This window comes from Schistocerca americana, chromosome 3 (genome assembly GCF_021461395.2).
Source record: "Schistocerca americana isolate TAMUIC-IGC-003095 chromosome 3, iqSchAmer2.1, whole genome shotgun sequence".
NCBI lineage: Eukaryota > Metazoa > Arthropoda > Insecta > Orthoptera > Acrididae > Schistocerca > Schistocerca americana.
The window spans coordinates 171,412,033-171,433,060 of record NC_060121.1 but is presented as its reverse complement, the minus strand read 5'-3'; the positions used below and the strand labels follow the sequence as shown (position 1 = coordinate 171,433,060).

At 43.0% G+C, this 21,028-nt stretch overlaps 1 protein-coding gene across 1 annotated transcript in view; it reads right to left on the bottom strand.

Annotated features, from left to right (window-relative positions):
* LOC124605951 (facilitated trehalose transporter Tret1-like) overlaps positions 1-21,028 on the bottom strand; it is an 89,885-nt gene that overhangs the window by 26,718 nt on the left and 42,139 nt on the right. Inside the window, exon 3 of the mRNA XM_047137912.1 lies at positions 3,780-4,114. Coding sequence (XP_046993868.1) covers positions 3,780-4,114 — 335 coding nt within the window. The remainder of the gene's footprint in view (positions 1-3,779; positions 4,115-21,028) is intronic.

The window sequence follows — 21,028 nt, the reverse complement described above, 5'->3', positions numbered from 1 at the left end:
ATTTTTCTTAAGAAGTGTTTGATTTCAGCGAACGTTGGTAAGCTAATTAAAGATGGTTGCTTACTTCAGGGGCAGACAGCCTAGATTCGCGGCCACTGCGGGTTTGGAGGATGTCTTTTACCGTTTGTCTTCCAGCACTGACAACTCTCGGGTGTGTGCGCGCCTTGCACCGTTAAGATGCTGTGGTATTAATTTCGAATGGAAGCATCACGTATTTATGAATGTGCATTATAGAGACGGTCATACTTAAATGCAGTCATATTTGTAGCAGGGGGATCCATACATATTATAAAAATGTGTGCATTGGTGCATTTGTGCGCGCGTGCGTGGTATTCCACATCTCCTCCTAAACCACTGGACCGAATTCAACCTAACTTGGCACATACGTCCCTTACTGTCAGGCAACAATCGCTGAGGAGAGTACCTATCATATTTCAGGAGGTAGGACGCTATAAACACTGAGATACATGACAAAGTGCCGTATCATCAATGGCTTTTACAGTTATTACTTCTTTGTTAGTAACTCTATTCGCAACATATTTCGCAGACAGTGTCCACGTTTGCCGCTGAATGTACTTGCACAAATGTATCATTGTGCCATACACAGTTCAAGAGGTATGACATCATAGACACTGAGACGCGTGAAGAAAACGCCACATCATGAATGAAGCTTTAATACACTTATTTTTTATTACTAAGACAGTCCTACAGTTGACTCAAACTTAAGAAAATCCCTGACACCTAGCAGCGCTTTTGACAGCTTTCAACTGCTAAGCACAAGCGGCTGTAAGCGAAAACAGTAGCCGTCTATAGAGATATCAGAAGGCGTTGCCATAGAGTCGTTGAGAAAATCCGTAGCAGACACAGGAAGCAGTTACGTCCAGAGTACAGAAACTGTCGGCGATTCTGTATTTATACAATTTTACATTACGCATAGGTCTTTGTTCGACTGTTTCATAATTTCAAAGGAGTTTTCACGAATACATGGAAATGAAATTGCATCGATATTACGCTACAAATGTAGTTAATTTTTTGTTTTCATATGTAACAGAAAACTGGCAAAATCAGTATCCGGGCAGTGCCGGATTTGTCAGCTAATATTAAATTAATTTAAGGCTATTGTAATACTATGCAATGAGTAGGAGAAATATGACATTCAAAACATTTGTTATCGTGTCTCACATTGCATAATGCATTTAAATACAAAGTGTTCGGAAATTCCCGTTACAAACTTTCAGGACATCTAAAGGGCGTGACTATGTAATATTCTGAATAGAAACCTACGTCCGGAAACGTACCTGCTCTCGTTCTATGACGGTTTCAAAAATGGTTCAAATGGCTCTGAGCACTATGGGACTTAACTTCTGAGGTCATCAGTCCCCTAGAACTTAGAACTACTTAAACCTAACTAACCCAAGGACATCATATACATCCATGCCCGAGGCAGGATTCGAACCTGCGACCGTAGCGGTCTCGCGGTTCCAGATTGTAGCGCCTAGAACCGCTAGGTCACCCCGGCCGGCTATGACGGTTTCAGTTCAGATGTTTTACTAATCCACTTCTGCTTAAAGAACGGAATTAGGCGTGACGCAGTAGAATTATTAGATAGCAGTTCGAAAGGAAACATAACGAAACACCCGTTTATCACAGAAGAACATTTGTTTGAAATAGTACTTTAACATTACGAATTTACTTAAAAAAAAGTATCGCACGTACAGAACTTAATGTTTGAGTGTTAATACAAACAGATGTGCTTAACTGATAAATGGATGTTTCGTCTTTTCTCAGTTCGCCAATAATTATGCTGCGTCACGTCTAATTCAATTCCTCAAGCAGAAGTGGATAGGAAATATGAACTAAAACCGTCGAACGGAAACGGTACGTTTCCGGACATGAATTCATATTCAAAATATTACGTATTCACTCCCCACAACAAGTTCTAGAAGTTTGTGACGGGAATTTCCTAACACTCTGTACAAGTACAGTTACCGTTATTAATCATCGGCTCACACACACAAGTCAACAACGCTTCATTAAGCAATGTCATAATCATAACTTTGGTGTCACTGAGGATGGCGGATGTGTGAAACAGAACAATCGATACAAAATACATATTAACGATCAGTGCTTTGGGGCCAGGAAACTATTGGGAGCACATCGCATACTAATTTCTTTAAGTTACCGATTAATAATACACTGAAGCACCAAAGCAACTGGTACGGGCATGCGTACTCAAACACACAGATATGGAAAACAGGCAGAATACGGCGCTGCGGTCGGCAACGCCTGTGACAAAAGTGTCTGGCGCAGTTGTTAGGTTGGTTACTGCTGCTAAAATGGCAGGTTATCAAGATTTAAGTGAGTTTGAATGTGATGTTACAGTCGCCGCACGAGCGATGGGACACTGCATCTCCGAGGCACCGCTGAACTGCTGAAGTGGGGATTTTCCTGTACGACCATTTCACGAGTACAGGGTGAATGTCAGGAATCCGGTAAAACATCAAATCTCCGACATCGCTGCGGCCGGGAAAAGACCCTGCGAGAACGGGACTAACGACGACTGAAGAGAATCGTTCATTGTGACAAAAGTGCAATGCTTCCGCACATTGCTGCAGATTTCAATACGGGGACATCAACAAGTGTCAGCGTGCGAACGACTGAACGAAACATCATCGATATGGGCTTTCGGAGCCCAAGGTCCAGTCGTGCTCACTTGATTACTGCACGACACAAAGCTTTACGCCTCGCCTGGGCACTTCAACACCGACATTGGACTGTTGATGACTGTTGTTGCCTGGTCGGATGAGTCTCACTTCAAATTGTTCAAATGGCTCTGAGCACTATGCGACTTAACTTCTGAGGTCATCAGTCGCCTAGAACTTAGAACTAATTAAACCTAACTAACCTAAGGACATCCATGCCCGAGGCAGGATTCGAACTTGTGACCGGAGCGGTCGCTCGGCTCCAGACTGTAGCGCCTAGAACCGCACGGCCACTCCGGCCGGCACTTCAAATTGTATCGAGCGGATGGACGTGTACGGGTATGGAGACAACCTCATGAATCGACAGATCCTGCATATCAGGAGGGGACTGTTCAAGCTGATGGAGGCTTTGTACTAGTGTGGGGCATGTGCAGTTGGAGTGATGTGGGACCCCTCATACCTCTAGATACGCCTGACAGGTGTCACGCACGTAAGTATCCTGTCTGATCACCTGCATCCATTCATGCCCATTCTGCATTCGATGGACTTTGGCAACTCCAGCAGGACAATGCGACATCCCAAACGTCCAGAATTGCTCCAGAGTGACTCCAGGAACTTTAAACACTTCCACTGGCCACCGAACTCTCCAGACGAACATTATTGATCATATCTGGGATGCCTTGCAACGTGCTGTTCAGAAGAGATCTCCACCCCCTCGTAGTGTTACGGATTTATGGGCAGCCCTGCAGGATTAATGGTGTCAGTTCCCTCCAGCACTACTTCAGTCATTAGTCCGTGCCATGTCGTGCTGCAGCGCTTCTGCGTGCTCGCGGTGGCCCTACACGATATTAGGCAGGTGTACCAGTTTCTTTGGCTCTTCAATGCAAAATCTGTACTTAAGTGGCTCGATGTGCCACAGTACAGTGTCTGTGTTGGCCCTCTCAAATTGAAGTTTGGCGACCACTGCCTAAGTTCTGTCAATGCTAGACCGTTATACTGGCGATGACGGCGGCAGTGCTGATTTTACAAGGGCTCGCCAGTGACTGGCATAGTCGCAGGAGAGCGGCGGACACTGACCTATCCAAGATTCCATATCCTCGTTGGTGTGGATGACGGAGTCGTTCTGGCGCAGCTGTGGCAGCATGACGGCAGAGAAGCCTATGGGGAAGCCGCAGCCGGCAGTGAGCAGGAAGCAGGCGGAGGCGGCCAGCAGCTGGTTCTGCGTCGCGGGGCTGGTCCAGCTGCGGCCGCGCTTCGCGCCCCCCTCACCCTCTTCGTCCGTGTCCTCGTCGGGGTGCGGCGCTGTGGGCTGCAGCCTTAGCGCGGCGTCGTCGTGGCCGACGCCCAGCTTCTCCGACGCCAGCAGCTGAGCGTGCGTGGCGGCTCCATTCTGCAGCGGTGGCGCGTCCAGTCTGGCAGGCAAACAGAACAGGTCACGCGTTATTAGTGGGTGCTGACATACGTACTGATCTCTTGCACTAACAAGCCTACCCCCCTATACCGATCTCACAAGGGGAGTCAACGACGTTGAAATCACGGATATACTTCAAACTTTGTATATCCGTTGTAGGTAATCAAAACAACGTAACTTGTAAGTAACAATTTGCACTACTCTGGCAATTTGAAGAAAATCGCAAAAGAAGTGTAACGCGTCTGTTAGGTGGCTCATATATCTGTGCGAAGGTGTCGGGCCTAAGAAGTCATTGTGCTCTAGTGGTTAGAGTCAGCACTATGCACGTGTGTCGCAAGAGGATGGTTGACGAGGCCACTGTTCGAATCCCGTAAACAATTTTTAATCTAAATTTTTTTTCTACTCTAGGCACTGTGGTGTGCGTACTGTAAGACCTTCGGTACACACACCATCAGATTATTTGACTTGTCGGTCTAACGAAGTAGGCGAGTGTCACCAATATGTCTCGTGGTCTGATCGTGGTGTGTTTATCTTCTGCCATTAGGTCAGACGATAGAAATGCCACTTACACGCTTAGTGTAGCAGATTGACGGTGACCAACTTTAAACAGAACTTGATTAATTTTCACATACATTTATTAAAATAATAACAAGCATAAAAATTACTGTACTTGGTTCTGGATGCTATTTACAATTGACAATCTCAAGTTCCTTTGGTGCCGGTGTATTAATCTTATTCTCACATATCTCTGATACTTGACAAAAGTGTCTATCCATTTATCTTCATGGCTATGTACAGGAATATGGTAATCTTACTGGGCGCAGACTGAAACTTGACTATAGACTGGTACAGACTAATGCCGACTGGTACAGACTGACTAATCAGAGGTCTGTACACTTGTTATAATACCTCGCGCGTTCATGTATCACTGTGCGAGTGTTATCTGCGAGGAGAAAAGGTTCTACGTTAGCAGCAGTCTCATTGGCTGCGTTACATGTTAATACGTGGATCGGCGGAAGCAGAATTTGGTCCGTCTCTATGGCAGCGCCATCTTGTAGTGCGGAGACGGACGGGCGCTGCGCCTGCGCTGTTGTGCTTAGCGGGGTGCGCTCTAGTGGGAAAGTTGTGTACGCGCTGACTACGCGGAACTATGTACACAACAGTCACACTATTTAATTTATATCACATTTGAGAGATAATATAACAGAAAAAAGCTTACTTGCATTATCTTGAAATTGTAGTGAATTTCATATATTATTTGACTACTTACTATTTGTAATTAAATTTTCAAGAGTGAGGGACAGTCATGCAAGGCGTAAGTGGAATCTCAATAATGACACGAATGACGTTCTTCACAATCAGTGATATAGTAAGTTACAATGTGCCACACCACAGGGGTAATGTAGAATTACTCGTCGATTGTGCTCTCGACATCACACGCTGCAGGATGGTATTTGTCATACAGATATGGAAAATATAAATTAAAACTTCACGCAAATACTCGTTTTATAATTGTATTACCTCTCAAATGCCGCAAATATGACAAATTATGAAAAAATAGATTAATAGTAAAATTCGAGCGGGAGTCGAGCCGTTGTGTCATACACGCTCGTCTTACGAAGCTGGAACGCTAATCACTTGACGACCATGAACTCTAACCACCGTAACCTATGCACAGGCACAAAAGCCACATAATAGATGCGTGAAACTTCTATTACGATTTTCTCGGAATTGCTAGAGTAGTGCACCTCACTACTTGCACACTGCGTTGCTTTAATGGCCTACTAAAGATGTACAAAGTTTGAAGTAAATCTGTGATCCCACCGTCGTGGACTCCCCTTGTTAGTCGAATAGTACTTATTATTATTATTATCATCATTATTTGTTATTATATAGGGATATGCAACAAGCCATACTACAAACTGGATATGAATAATCTATGTGGGTCGTTCAGTTAGCTTTTTTTTCTGAAACCATGTTGGTTTTATTCAGGATTCCAATACATCATAATATACCCCACCCTTTTGGCTGCAAAACAGTGTTTTCCAACTTAATCTCCGTTCAGTGCGAGAGCCTTACACCACCTTACTGGCAGGACCTGTATGTCCCCATAGCATCACTCTACGTCGCAATCAACGTCTTCCTGCATCGATAATCTCCCTATCACCCACGAACTGCTTTCTGCGGAGTGCATCCTCCTTTGGGCCAAACATATGGAAGTCGGAAGGTACGAGAACCCGGCTATAGGGTGGCTGAGGAAGAACAGTCCATTGAAGTTTTTTGACCTCCTGTCGGTCCACAGACTTGTCTGCGGCCTTGCGTTGTCATGGAGACGGAGAAGTTCGTTTGCATTTTTGTGGCGACGAACACGCTGAAGTCGATTCTTCAATTTCCAGAGGGTAGCACAATACGCTTCCAAGTTGATCGTTGTACAATGACGAAGGACACCAAACAGAATAGCCCTTTCAGAGGTCCAGAAAAAAAAATGGCTCTGAGCAGTATGAGACTTAACATCTGAGGTCATCAGTCCCCTAGAACTTCGAACTAGTTAAACATAACTAACCTGAGGACATCACACACATCCACGCCCGGGGCAGGATTCGAACCTGCGACCGTAGCGGTCGCGCGGTTCCAGACTGAAGCGCCTAGAACCACTCGGTCGCAACGGCCGGCCTGAGTAAGAAGTTCCTGTACATTTACATCTGGATGGATTATAGGAAATCCTGATAAGAAGAGCCATGAAGTATTTGAACTGTGATATTATCGAAGAAAGCTAAAGTATGAAATGAAGTGCTAAGATGAAAAGGTGAAAACGGCGCTGTGAATGACCTTTACTACAAGAAGACAAGGGTTAGTGGCACATCTGCTATGACATTCAGCAATAGTTAACGTGATGCTGGAAGGAGAAATAGAGGGGAAAATATTATTCTGTTCTTGCAGCGGGCGTGTATGCAGATAAAACTACTGTATATGAAGTCCGTCTGTTATGCAAACAACTGTTTTTTCCCCATACTAAAATGTGACAATGTTTTTCTTTCAGACTAAGTGTGTAATTCATTTCGAGTAAATAGTGATATTTAATCAAAAAGAAAATAATACATTATAAATGTATTTGTATCTCAGATTCTTGTAGTCTCTTTAAAAGACTAATTTTTTTGTTTACATGACTAAAAAAGATCTGTCGGTCTGTTGCTTCTCTTATTTTTTCTTGCTTATGACTTCTGAGAGAGAAGGTCCATTTCAGTGCTCATTAATAATAAGGAATGTTTCAATAGTCAGATGTACTGCGTCTCTGTTTCAATACCATAAGATGCTCACCAAATATTGAATGCTCATTTTACGACGGCTCGTCTCATGGAATTGTAACAAGAATTAGCCGGCTTGATCTCTATTTGCACACCCGCCATTGTGGCTATCTCATTGAGATATTCATTATTTATAGGCATATTTATTACTCAGATCCTGCGTGTTTTATCCAAACGAATTCCCACCTGTCAGCATGTTGCCTACGGGACCTCTTCGTCTGAAGCAAATCAGACGGCCACGAATGTCTTTCTTCAGGACTCCAAAGATATCGAAATCGCATGGCCAGAGATCGGGACTGTATGGAGGATATGTGAGGACTTCCTAGCGAAACTTATGCAGCGTACTCTAAACGACCTTGGAAACATGTGGGCCCACCCACGCTGCAGAAGTTTCGCTAGAAAGCCGTTAGACAACTTCCATACATTCGCGATCCCGCCCCATCTCATTTTCATTTGTCTTGTCCTTATACTTTCCCACAAGCAAATTACTCTTGAATATTATTTACTCGTACAAATTAAGTTGAAAATTAAAGGATAAATTATTTACAGCGCAGGCTCACGCACATAAAATGATACAGCTGGGAAAAAAATACCGGTACAAGTTGAGCCAAACGCAATCAAAGTTCAGTAAGTGGTTTGCTTTCCCCAGAGCATATTCTATCTGATGGATCCTGTTTAAGTTATTCCTAATTATAATGCGTAGGTACTCAGTTAAATTGACAATAATTCAACTTGTGTGATTTATCATGTAGTCTAAATTTAACGAATTGTTTTTGCTCTTCAAGTAGAGGTTCTAACACTTTTTATTGTTCATAGTCAACCGCCGCTTTCCACAACATGCAGACGCCTTGTTTAAATTATTTTATAATTCGCTTTAAACTTCTGGTGACTTTACTAGACAGTAAACAGTAGCATCGTCCGTCATTGTGGTGTAGAATCCTCTTAATGTTTTTAACCTTGCAGAGATAAAAAGTGAAGGACGTGGTATGCAATCGGAATATCTATTTCTTCTGAAGACTTACATGTGTGTTTTTTATTAGTTAATCTCTTGGGAACTCATTCCAAAGATGTCTACTTTTCGTTAAAGAAACAGGAAATAACAATGATGATTCCGTGAATTATGGCTATAACAATGAGTGTTGCGCTAATGTAGGTCAAGAGTAAAAATACAGTACTTTTCTAGCAGAAAGAAAACATATAGAGCAATAGCTTTCAGACGCTCAATGAAGAAGGAAGATAAGGCTTAAACTTAAGCAGTGTGCAAATTCGGTTTCGTTTCGTAAAATCTGAATATGAAGTGTGTAAATGGAAGAAAGACTTATACAAAATACAATATACACGTCGAAACGAAACTCACAAAAGTTTGAAAGAAAAATTATTCGAAAGATTTACAGCTGCTCTTGAGAGTCAGTGCACTATTACCGAGGGATATCCATGAGAATGGGCGCTCTGAACTGCAAGTGAGCTTAACATTGGTGATTTCCAGGCTTTGACCTGGTTGTAGAGGAGATTCATTAATAGGTAATACCGTAGAGAAAATCGTAGCTGATAAGGCAAAGCTTCATGTTATCCCATAAAACCTGCGTATAAAGACGTCCTCCGTCTGCTTATTCGCCAATTGGAGCGCTGGGCGCGAAGGGCTGTACAAACTGCTGCAAAAATACGGCAAAAATGAGTAACATTAAAAAAACACTTGGAGTGCACCTTAGTAGCTGAAATCTTTGTAGTCCATTTCTTCCAGTGTATTCTACTTGCGTGAAAAATTTCAGTGTAGGTTTCGACCCGGCTGACCTTACCATTCTCTTGTGATACGATACACCATAGACACGCAATTTGATTAGATGCGTTACGTGTCAATAGATCGTTTTCTTCGTGGTATTTATAGTTTTCGAACAGAGTATATGTTGCGAATTTCCACTACAAATCCATTCAGATTAATTGTATTTTTCTTGAGTATTGGTGTGACCCGCGCAATTTTCCAGCCTTTAGGTATGGATTACAACAAGTTCACGTGTCAGAATGTGGGCTTCTTTAATGTTGATAAATAACAGCCACACGCAATACATAAAATATATGAATAGCTTAGCGATGAGAGCAGGAGCGTGCCGTCTGCTTTTCCTTACGCGGCCATTGTTTCGGAACGTCAGTAACCCAGAGAGCTAATGAGGAATACGGCGAGAAGAGGGAGCGGAGCGTTCTGGCAGGCGTCCAGAGGTGAACGACCGCCCTAAGTGGGGAGAGTGGCTGACACAGATCGCTCCTCCAGTGCCACAGTGGCCCAGGACGGGAGCCGGCACAGCTTTTTTCCATAATTCTCCTCCTCATGCGTTATCTTCCTCCCCCACCACTTTCTTCTTCCTCCACATGCGTCGCCCTGATTTTGTAACTTCCGCACTGAAAGACTGACAATCAGGAAACTACCATCCATAGGGCAAGCTGTGACCTTGCTTGTGTCTACGTCAGAGAAAAAGAGAGAGAGGTATGCTCTGGTATTATCACAGGTCAACCGCTGTTCAAATAAATTAATACTTAAATTATTTAAAAGTTGCTGGGAGAATATGCGATTTTATTTACGATGTTACGCTGGCAGTGTGTGTGAAACTGTTTTACGTGACGGTGTTACTGTGGTCCTCAGGTCGAAGACCTATTTTCTGCAGCCTTTCATGCTAGTGTATCGTATTAAGCTTCATCTCTGTACAGTTACTGCAACCTTCATACATTTGAACCTCGTTACTACACACTGAGGTGACAACAGTAATGGGATGGCGACACACATACACACACACACACACACACACACACACACACACACACACACACACACGACAGTAGTATCGCTTACAAAAGGTATAAAAGGACAGTGCATCGGAGGAGCTGTCATTTGTACTCAGATGATTCATGAGTGAAGATTTCCTACGTGATTATGGCAGCACGATGGCAATCAACAGACTTTGAACGCAATATGGTAATTGGAGCTAGACGCAAGTGTCATTCCATTTCGGAAATCATTGGGGAATTCAGTATTCCCAAAGTTTGCCGAGAATACCACATTTCATGCATTACCGCTGAACACTGTCAGCACAGTGGCCGATGGCCTTCACTTAACGACCGAGAGCAGCGGTGTTGCGTAGAGTTGTCAATGCTAACGGACAAGCAACACTGTGTGAAATAAGCACACAAATCAATGCGAGATGTACGACGAACGTATCTATTAGCACAGTGCAGCGAAATTTGGCGTTAATGGGCTACGGCAGCAGACGACCGATCCGAGTGCCTTTGCTAACAGCATGACATTGCCTACAGCACTTCTCCTGGACTCTTGACCATATGAGTTGGATCCTAGACGACTTTAGACACTGGACTCGCATTCGGGAGGACGACGGTTCAATTCCGCGTCCGACCATCCTGATTTAGGTTTTCCGTGATTTCCCTAAGTCGCTCCAGGCAAATGCCGGGATGGTTCCTTTCAAAGGGCACGGCCGACTTCCTTCCCCATCTTTCCCTAAACCGATGACCTCGCTGTCTGGTAACCAAACCAAACTTAGATGACTGGAAAGCCGTCGTCTGGTCAGATAACTGGAAAGCCGTCGTCTGGTCAGATGACTGGAAAGCCGTCGTCTGGTCAGATGACTGGAAAGCCGTCGTCTGGTCAGATTACTCCCGATTTAAATTGGGAACAACTGAGGGTAGGGTTCGAGTGTGGTACAGACACCACAAAGCCATGGACTCAAGTTGTCAACAAGGCACTGTGCAAGCTGGTCGTGGCTCCATACTGGTGTGGGCTGTGTTTACACAGAATAGGCTTGGTCCTCCGGTCCAACTGAGCCGATCATTGACCATATGCAGCCATTCATGGACTTCATGTTCGCAAATAACGATGGAACTTTTATGGATGACAATGCGCCATGTCAGCGCGCGACAACTGTTAACTTTTGGTTTGAAGAACATTCTGGACAATTCGAGCGAATGATTTGGTCACCCAGATCGCCCTGCAACAATGCCTCCAACAGTTATGGGACATAATCGAGAGGTCAGTTCGTGCAGAAAATGGTGCACCGGCACAATTTTCGCAACTATGGAAGAGGCAACAGGGCTCAATGTGTCTGCAGGGGACTTCCAGTGACTTGCTGAATACATGGCACGTCGAACTGCTGTCCTACGCCAGACAAAAGGAGGTCCAACACGGTATTAGAAAGTATCCCATGACTTGTCGCCTCAGTGTAAGTGAAACCGTTTTATGCGAAGGTGTTACTGGCCGAAGCTGATGTGATACTAGCCTACATGGACAAGCCTGTTCATCTCTGCATAACTACTGCAACCTTCACACATTTGAACTCGCTCACTGCAGCCATGCCTTTGCCTCCCATTACGATTTGCACTCTTCCACTGCCCTGCATTACCAAATTTGGAAATTTGTGGTAAGTTCCTATGGAACCAAACTGTTGAGGTCATCGGTCCCTAGGCTTACACACTACTTAATGTAACTTAAACTAACTTATGCTAAGGACAAACACACACACACACACACACACATTCCCGAGGGAGGACGCGAACCTCCGACGGGGGAAGCCGCACGAACCCTGGCGAGGCGCCCAAGACCGCGTGGCTACCCCGCACAGCCACATTATCGAACTGACGATTCGTTTATGCATCACGATGTGTCCTATCAACATTCTGTCTTTTAGTCAGGTTCCGTCAAAAATTTCTATTATCTAAAATTCAATGCAGTACATCTTCATTAGCTTTTTCCTTGTACTTACGTAATCTTCAGCGTTCTTAAAAAGTTTAAAACTTATTCTCTCGTCTTAATTGTTTATAGTCCATATTCAACTTTTGTGTATGACTGCAGTCCGAATGAACACCTTAAAAAAGTACTTCACAGACAAATATATATTCCATTTTAACAAATCTCTCTTCCAGAAATGGTTTTTTGCTGTTGCTACTCCACATTTTACATTGCCATCGTCAATTTTTTAATATCCATACAGTAATATTGCAAACAAGGGAAACTCCAGCATTGCTCATATAATTTGAAACCATTTATTTTATTATTGCATATTGATTTCAATCACAGAGTGATCATATTCAGTGCAAGACTAAGTCCAGTGGACTCATATAATCATGCACAAAATATAGCTTCGAACATAGGTTTTTATCGTGAAGATCATGCCAACTACCAGGCGTTGTGTACGACTTCATATACAATAGTTAGGAGAGGTAGGCTACAGAGTGGTGCGGCAATTGTTGTAGGAAAGCTGGGCACTAGCAGAAATTCTTAGCTAACCCGTCAACAAACAGAAGACTGACTTAACTTTTATTTCTCCAAGCGAACGAAGACCTATTACCAACAATGCAGCAAGAAACAGAATCCAGCTATCACAATGTCAACCAGATAGCGCTTGATACATGTTCTCAGTAACACCCTTCATGAGATGTGCAACCTTATCTTCCTCCTCCATTCTAGGATCCACTATTTTACACAGCTGCAAGACGTCTGTAGTTTCTGCTGGACACTGTGCCCTGCACTTTAGTTTACCTTCAGCCTTGCACTTCTGTGGTTGTGCCTCGCCGAAATACTTGCGCAGTTCCGCCTGGAATACTTCCCAGCATGGAACTTCTCCTCGTTGTTCTCATACCATTGCTTGGCAGTGCCCTCCAAGTAGAAAAATACGTTAGCAAAACACACGGTGTCATCCCATTTGTTAAATTTGGCTATATGCTCATATACCTTCAGCCACTTGTTTGGACCTTGGCCATCGTCACCAGAGAACGCGGAAGGATGTCTCATATGGTGGCACACAGTTGCTGTTGTCATAACGTCTTCTTCTTCCGTCTCCGATAGATTGCAAGCTGTTGAATATGGCTCGAACTCTGGTTTCTCGCCACGTAAACGGCGGCTTTGTCGTGGCCCATTGAGAGCCACTGTGTCGTCGATAAAGTGTGCTAGCACAAGAGTCAATTCCCAGCGCCTCCACCAGAACGTCACGTAGAAGAAGGTACAATTAGATGAATGACGAACACTAACTTCACTTAACGAAGGTTTATAGCGAACTGCCTCCGACCAGAACACACACAGTATATATACAGCTACAGAACATTCCAGTACAATGATTCTTGACATTTATGAGTACCTCTAGAATGTACTCTAACCGAGTATAGAAATTAAAATTGTACAGTGCAGGAGAGTTTTGAACTCACGGCCCTCCAACCAACAATTTAGTATCACAACGACTACACCACGGTGCTACTCAGCTTCTTCTGCGACACTATTACTGGCTGACGGCCAGCAACTGTCGTACAGTCACTGTGGGTAACGTTTTACCATCAGGGGATCTTTGTACTACTTACCACTTTTGTTTCAAATGGATGCTGCTCTAGCTACTTGCATTATTTTGTACTAAAAGTAACAGTTTTATTGCTTATGATTTCCAATTAGTTTTTCGGCTGTTTTTCCAGCTTCATACAAGCTCTTATCATTTAATTGCGTTGGATAAGAAGAGAGCTTCCGGTGACAGTGACTCTAGTTCAACAATGCCAGGTCGATACAAATATATTTATGTTTCAAAGTAAACCTGCAGTACTGAAGTAACACTGTTTGTTTTTAATACTTACTAACATCTGATTTCTTCTGACATGACATAAATTTACACTCAGCCTTATATATGGGAAAAATTCTTTACTTTGTACGACTGGTCTATAGTTATCCTGAATGATGGAGTAACATTGTACCAGCATTAAATGAAACTTTAATGGGGCATCATTAGTATCCATCTCCACTTTTCCAAGCATTCAGAACTATACCCCCATGAGATGCTCATGTCATCGCGTCGTAAGAAGTATAAAAATAAAAGAATGTAATCACTAAACTTCCAAGGGAAGTATGCATTTTTTCCATTTCTTCGAAATTCCACAGCTGCTGCATGTTTAAAAAATATAAAAATTTTCTGTTTCAAGGCTGAGAGAAGAGCCAACGTGGCTGTAATTGCTATATAATTTGCTTCCTTTTCAGGGGGACAGTACAGGCAATTATTCTAACAACTGGGACAGGTAGGTCAGTGTTCCACATTGTCACTACGTTAAATCCAAAGAAGAACAGAGTAATACCTGTGAACACAAGAGTGTAACATTGTCTCTGTTTTTCACAAATTCATTACCTGAAGCTTGGCTGGGCTAGTTATTTCTGTGTATACTACGAAATGATTTAGCTGTGAGACTGAAACGCGTGTGGTGGCTGCTTCTTGGGCAGCACTATCAGGCGACCCAATCGATAGGGTGCCTCGCAGCGGTGCGGTCGGATCCAAAGTCCGTCCCTGATGTCCTCCACAGTCCACATGAGCGTCAGTGTTTGGGCAGTAAACACCAGCTGATACACATTGCGTAATACTGGCGGGTGGGCGGTAGCTTCGGGGCGCGGCTCTGTAAACCTAACGCTAGACTAGCGAGGTCCAGAACTTACGTGGAGACTTCTCCTCTTTAGATTATTATAGGTAGCAGTAACTAAAAAAAATAGTCGGTTCAGAAACTTCCTGGAAGATTAAAACTGTGTGCTGGACCGAGACTCGAACTCGGGACCTTTGCCTTTCGCGCGGGCAAGTGCTCTACCAAATGAGCTACCCAAGCACGACTCACGCCCCGTCCTCACAGCTTTACTTCCGCCAGTACCTCATCTCCTACCTTCCTTGGTAGAGCACTTGCCCGCGAAAGGCAAAAGTCCCGAGTTCGAGTCTCGGTCCGGCACACAGTTTTAATCTGCCAGGAAGTTTCACACCAGCGCACACTCCGCTGCAGAGTGAAAATCTCGTTCTGGATACTCGGTTCAGTGAAAGAGCGATCAAAATAAGCACTCATGTTTCGGCTTCTCCGTAGATACTCGACGGTTTCTGAGAAAACTAAGGTCAAAGTATTCGACGTATTTTATACGCCTTTTAGCGCGTAATCGTTGTAACTAGCGCGGTGGCACGGTGGGTAGCTTCGCGGCTTCACAGTCTAGAGCACCTTTGATTTTTTTTTTTCATTTATCTACCCACCTTCATACAAGATTACTAGACGAATGTTTTCCAACATTTGCTGAAATAACGTTGTCCTTAGTTGTCTACTAATTGTCTGTCTTATGTTTTCGGTGAAATTTCGATAGTGTATCTTAATTCATAATCAACTGCAAGATTAAGTTTTCGGAAAAATGGTCCGTTATCCGTGATTTGTCGCGAAATTACTGTCAACGAGTGAAATCTTCAGTAATGTTAACGACGTTTCTTTCCCGAGTGAGGGTAATACGAAGAAATATCTGTGTGGCAAACACGCATTCGCGCAGTGCTCACAGTGTTCGGAATTTCTATGTTCAAGAATGTGTGTGAAATCTTTGGGACTTAACTGCTAAGGTCATCAGTCCCTAAGCTTACACACTACTTAACCTAACTTATCCTAAGGACAAACACACATACACATGCCCGAGGGAGGACTCTAACCTCCACCGGGACCAGCCGCACAGTCCATGACTGCAGCACCTAGACCGCACGGCTAATCCCGCGCGGCGAATTTCTATGTTTCCAACGTTTCTACGATCGGTGTCATCCAAGGGAATGCACGAGATCTTCCTGAAGAATAAACATAAGATTAAAATGTAAGAATTAATATAAGAATTTTTATAAGAATGGAATAAAAGAATAAGAGAACTGGAAAGAACCTGAAAACACCATACACACGCCTAATTACATAATAAGTGTATGACACTTATTGTGAAATCCACTTTAAATTTTTCAATTAATATAACGCCGTTATATCCCATAATTCGATGAGAAACGTGACATGGGTAGATAAATGAGGAAAAAAAAGAAAATAGTCGGATTTCAATGACGAGGCGCGAAAGTGTGAAGCAGGGATGATAACCACTGTGACACGGCTTCGCTTTAACTGGTCGTGTTCTAAAAGGCATATAAATAACAGGGGGCACTGTATCCGTTGTTTTCTCAGAAACGATGGAATATCTCCGGATAATACGAGACATGTGTTCGATTATTTTGACTCTTCTTCCACTGAGCGAAGTTTCTGGGAAATCGGGTGATGGCACTTGTTTTCTCCTCGTTTGACATTTATCCCACTCTTTTGTACGGTAGCATATTTCGACCCTCTCTGGGATAGAATTGTGAACACCGTCCTTAGCATGTTTTGTTGGCTAATTACATTACATAATGTACATACATAATGGGTTACTCTATGTAAATGTTCTCCATGGAACACTTATCTTGTGATGACACAGTGTAACACGTCGTAAAAATCTGCTTCTGGGATGAGTAAATGATTCTACAGCAGAGAGAGAGAGAGAGAGAGAGAGAGAGAGAGAGAGTGTGTGTGTGTGTGTGTTTTTTTTTTTTTTTGTGTGTCAGTTAAAACCGATATGCGATCTACAGAGTGAATCTAACGTAGGCTAGCTGAGGCACTATACGCTAATGATATCTGTAGGCAATATGAATGAGTAATGTGTGCATTATGTAGAGGAAAACTCTCATCACTTACATTTTTCACATTTAAATACCACCATTTTAAGGTTAAATAATTGACTAGTATAAGGAAAAAAACTGCAAAGGAAATGTCGAACTCATACGTAACGAAACGGTGAATGACTTACACCTGTCGAAAATTGCTGTAACGTGATCATATATGACAATCATACCTATGACATTTACTTTGATTTAACTTGTTGCCATTATGAAATTAGCAATAAGCAATATGCCTCCCTGCGAGGCAGAATAACTTTCACGCTCATTTCCATCAAGAATTTTCCAAAGAGACACGTAATGCGACCGAAATTTTAGAATAGATAAGTTCTAGAACAGGCTAAACGAGAGCGACACGAATTTGCACAAATAATCAGTTTACTTCAGTGCAGGGCGGCAAAGTTAATGACGTGTACCGTGTAATATTTCGCCGACCTGTAGTAAGAGCATTTTGCGTGTTATGGGTTCAAATAAAGGAAACGGTGGTACCTCTGCAATATTGCTTGCCGAGCTACTACTGCCAGAGTCCACAGCTAATTAGCGCCGGAAAGCGCCGATTGACCGCTCGGTCACTGTCTATATTCCGTATGGTTACAACCAACGAATCAGCGTTACAGAGATCAAATCGTCTGTATTATGTTACAACACCTCTTGTGCCACCTCTGGGCATCATATGATACAACGTTGCTTCCGCGAAATATGGCGCCAGTCATGCGTTGAATAAACAATACTACTTTCGCGCTTATGTTTTTCGGGAGAGCGAAGTCGCAGTTCATAGCAGTTTGGACTGACTACAGTACCATATCCAACCCCATTACAACGCAGAACCATATGCAACCCCATTACAACGTGTCTTCCTTTCTTGCAGCACATTAGAACATGGTCCTGAACTTACACAGGCTGCAGCAACTCGACTTAATGCGTTCCAGCAAAGTCCCCCTGTCAGTTATCTAATTCTCTCCTTCCAGTAACACTTAGCATCTGCATATCAGTATTCATCAATATTTTCCCCATTTTAGTTCTGTTGTGGGTGTATCACGCTTTGGGTCTGTGGACGGTATCCTTTTTTTTTCTTTTCAAAATTTAGGCTATTACCTACATGTATTCGGTGTTAACAGTATTTTACTTATTGAAAGTTATCTAAACAGACCGCGCCTAGTACACGTCCACCACGGCGCTCAGAGGCCACAGAACCAAGTTACGACACTTGAAGATGGGCTTATAAAATCCCGAAACCGGTCGTGTGATAGTAAAAGAACTTTACAACTGAAGCGGTATTTTCAGCCTCTGGTATAATTCTCAGTTGCGGATGTTCCTCCAACAGGTTATCTGCGAAGTCTTGCGGTTTGGTAACCGCCGCGTTTTCGCACAAACCTAGTTTACCTTATTCTTATCATACTCATTTTTTATATAAGGCCACGGTTAATTGCCTACTGGAGACACGGCCAAGTATTCTATGTAGCATGTCGGATAAATTATCAAGTCGGGAATACAAACGAAACAATATCACTCAGCAAATGGGCGACGGCGAGGTTCCAGCAGTCAGCAGGAATGAAATGAAGACTGAGAAGGCGGTATTCTGGCAGGCGACGTCTCCCAAAGGCATCCACTATTCAACAGCTGATTGATTCTGCGACGTAACGAAAGGAAGACTTGGCGCGAATACACGAATTACATGGTCATCAGCGATAAATTTAGACTTTATAAACGCGCGTCTAGGTTGTATACGTGCCAAGTTAATATGAAGTGGTTTAGAGTTCTACACATATCTGTGCTGTGGGCACTAAGTGTTTTCATTTCCAACGAATACTCGGGTTTATATAAAGTGCCGAGCTCTACTGTACTAGCCGCAGCCGCATTACATTTTCGTGTGGACAGTTCATCTATAGGAATTCTTAGCTTCCTTGCTGAATCTGATGATATCCAGGTGTGCTAACTTGCAGCCATGTAATGTAATAACTTGATTTAGTAGTCATCAGCGACGCTCGCATCGCTCTTTGCCCTCTGACCGTACCGGGATGTCGGAATCCCACAGTTACCGGAAATATCATAGTTCGGTGTGAGTTGGTATTATTTACTCTGCTTCAGACTTCAAATCCTGGAAATTGTTTGAATCACGATATAATCTTCTCCCAATTAGTTCTTTCTAATGCTTCGAGTTTCCTTCGACACAGAAAAAGCTGCCCCACCCCCTTCCCCTCACCTTCACCATACGAAAACGGTTATGCCCTTTTGAGAACACGAAGTGATGGCTAAACGTTTAACTCTTATGCAGAACTGTAATGGTTCTTATAAGGATAAATTACCAGCGGAAAAATGCTCGTATCGGTGCACAGAAAATGCGAATATGTTCATGTTTATTTAAAAGACTGAGTGAAAAGTGGAGTACTAGCTGCCTCATTCTCCCTTCCACAGCACCTTTAAAATTTCTCCCAAAAATTTTGGCATGCGAACATCTTTTTTTTAATATGCAACTCAAGTCAAACTACCACAGCCTCCAACTCACACGAACTAGTCCATCGCTGAAAGTCGCTCATACCCACCCATTCCCAGTTGCCCCTTTTCAGCCATTCATTCAGTCCAACTCATTGTCATCTCTTGTGTCACAGCCACCGTCACCTTCGTTCTGCCCAACTACTACTTCTACTACTACTACTACTACTACTACTACTGTCTCAGTGCTACTGTCTTCCTCTTGCTCTCTCTTACGGCTAGTATCTCATTGCTTCCTTCCTTTCTAGTGCTGCTGTCTCTTCTCGCTGTCTATCTTTCTCTTCCTCATTATCATTGTCATCTACTCTGTCTCTCATTATCACTGGCTCTCACCTTATTCCCCAGCACTGTTTTGTCACTGTCTATTTTCACTACCATCGTATCCCTCTCACACACACCAACATTGTCTCCTTCCCTGTTTCTGTAACAAAACCACTGTCTACTATTTTACAGTATTTATTACTTTTCCATCTCTTTGCCACTGTCATTGTCTTCTCTCTTATCATAAAGAAGCGCAAATATGTTCACATACCAACATGTTTGTGAAAAATTTTAAAGGCACTGAGGAAGGTAGACTGAGTAATTGGTACTCCATTTTTCGATCAGAGTCTTTTAAATAAACAGGAACATACATTTTAGGTGCCCCGATAGGAGTATTTTCCGTTGGTTCCCTTCTTTTCCCTGCTGCAGCAGGGCGTGTGGCTCGTATGAAAAGAAATGTATTGGTCAATAAAATTTTGTTGGCTTACTTATGTGAAATTGAAGTAACGCAAAACTAATTTTACACTTTAGACCGGATTTTACGTGCAAAAAATTTTGCATGTGCTGCAGTACTACAACATGCGTTTCCCAGATGATAACGGAGACGTTAGTAACCATCTGCCCTATACATAAAGGATCACGCATGCAATGTAAGAACTACCGAGGAATATCTCTGCTGAGCATCGTCTACAGAATCCTCTCTACAGCTGTAACATCGAGAGTAAGTAGAAGAGCAGAAAGGATTCTAGGCGAGTACCAGGCAGGTTTCAGATCTGGGAGGTCTACATCTAACCATATCTTTACAGTATGTAAGATGCTGGAGAAGACCTTCGAATATAAAGTACGATTAGAACAACTCTTTATGTATTTTTAACAAGCCTATGACAGAATTAAAACATCAGCACTGTGGAAAACAGTGCAGACATTCAAATTTTCTGAGAAGTTAATTTTATTAACTAAGATGACCCTAGAAAACAGAAGAAGCTAGGTTAAAGTTCAGGGATGTCTGTCGAGGTAGTTTCCAACGGAAGAAGGCATAAAGGGAGACCAATTATCCCCATACTATTCAACCTGCTATTAGGGAATGCAGTAAGATCAATAACCACAAACCCAGGAAGCAATATTTACGACAGACTTCTTCAAATTTTAGCCTATGCAGATGATGTGGTAATAAGTGCTAGAAGTATGGAGGCAGGTACAACAGCTTTCAAAGAGGTTGAAGCCGCTGCCAAGAACCTTGGTTTAGAAATTAGTGAGACAAAATCTACGTACATGGTGACAGAGAGTTAGAAGAAACATGGATGATCTCCAGTTAGAAGGGTACAGTTCGAAAGGTACAGCTTCGAGAGAGTAGACAGTTTT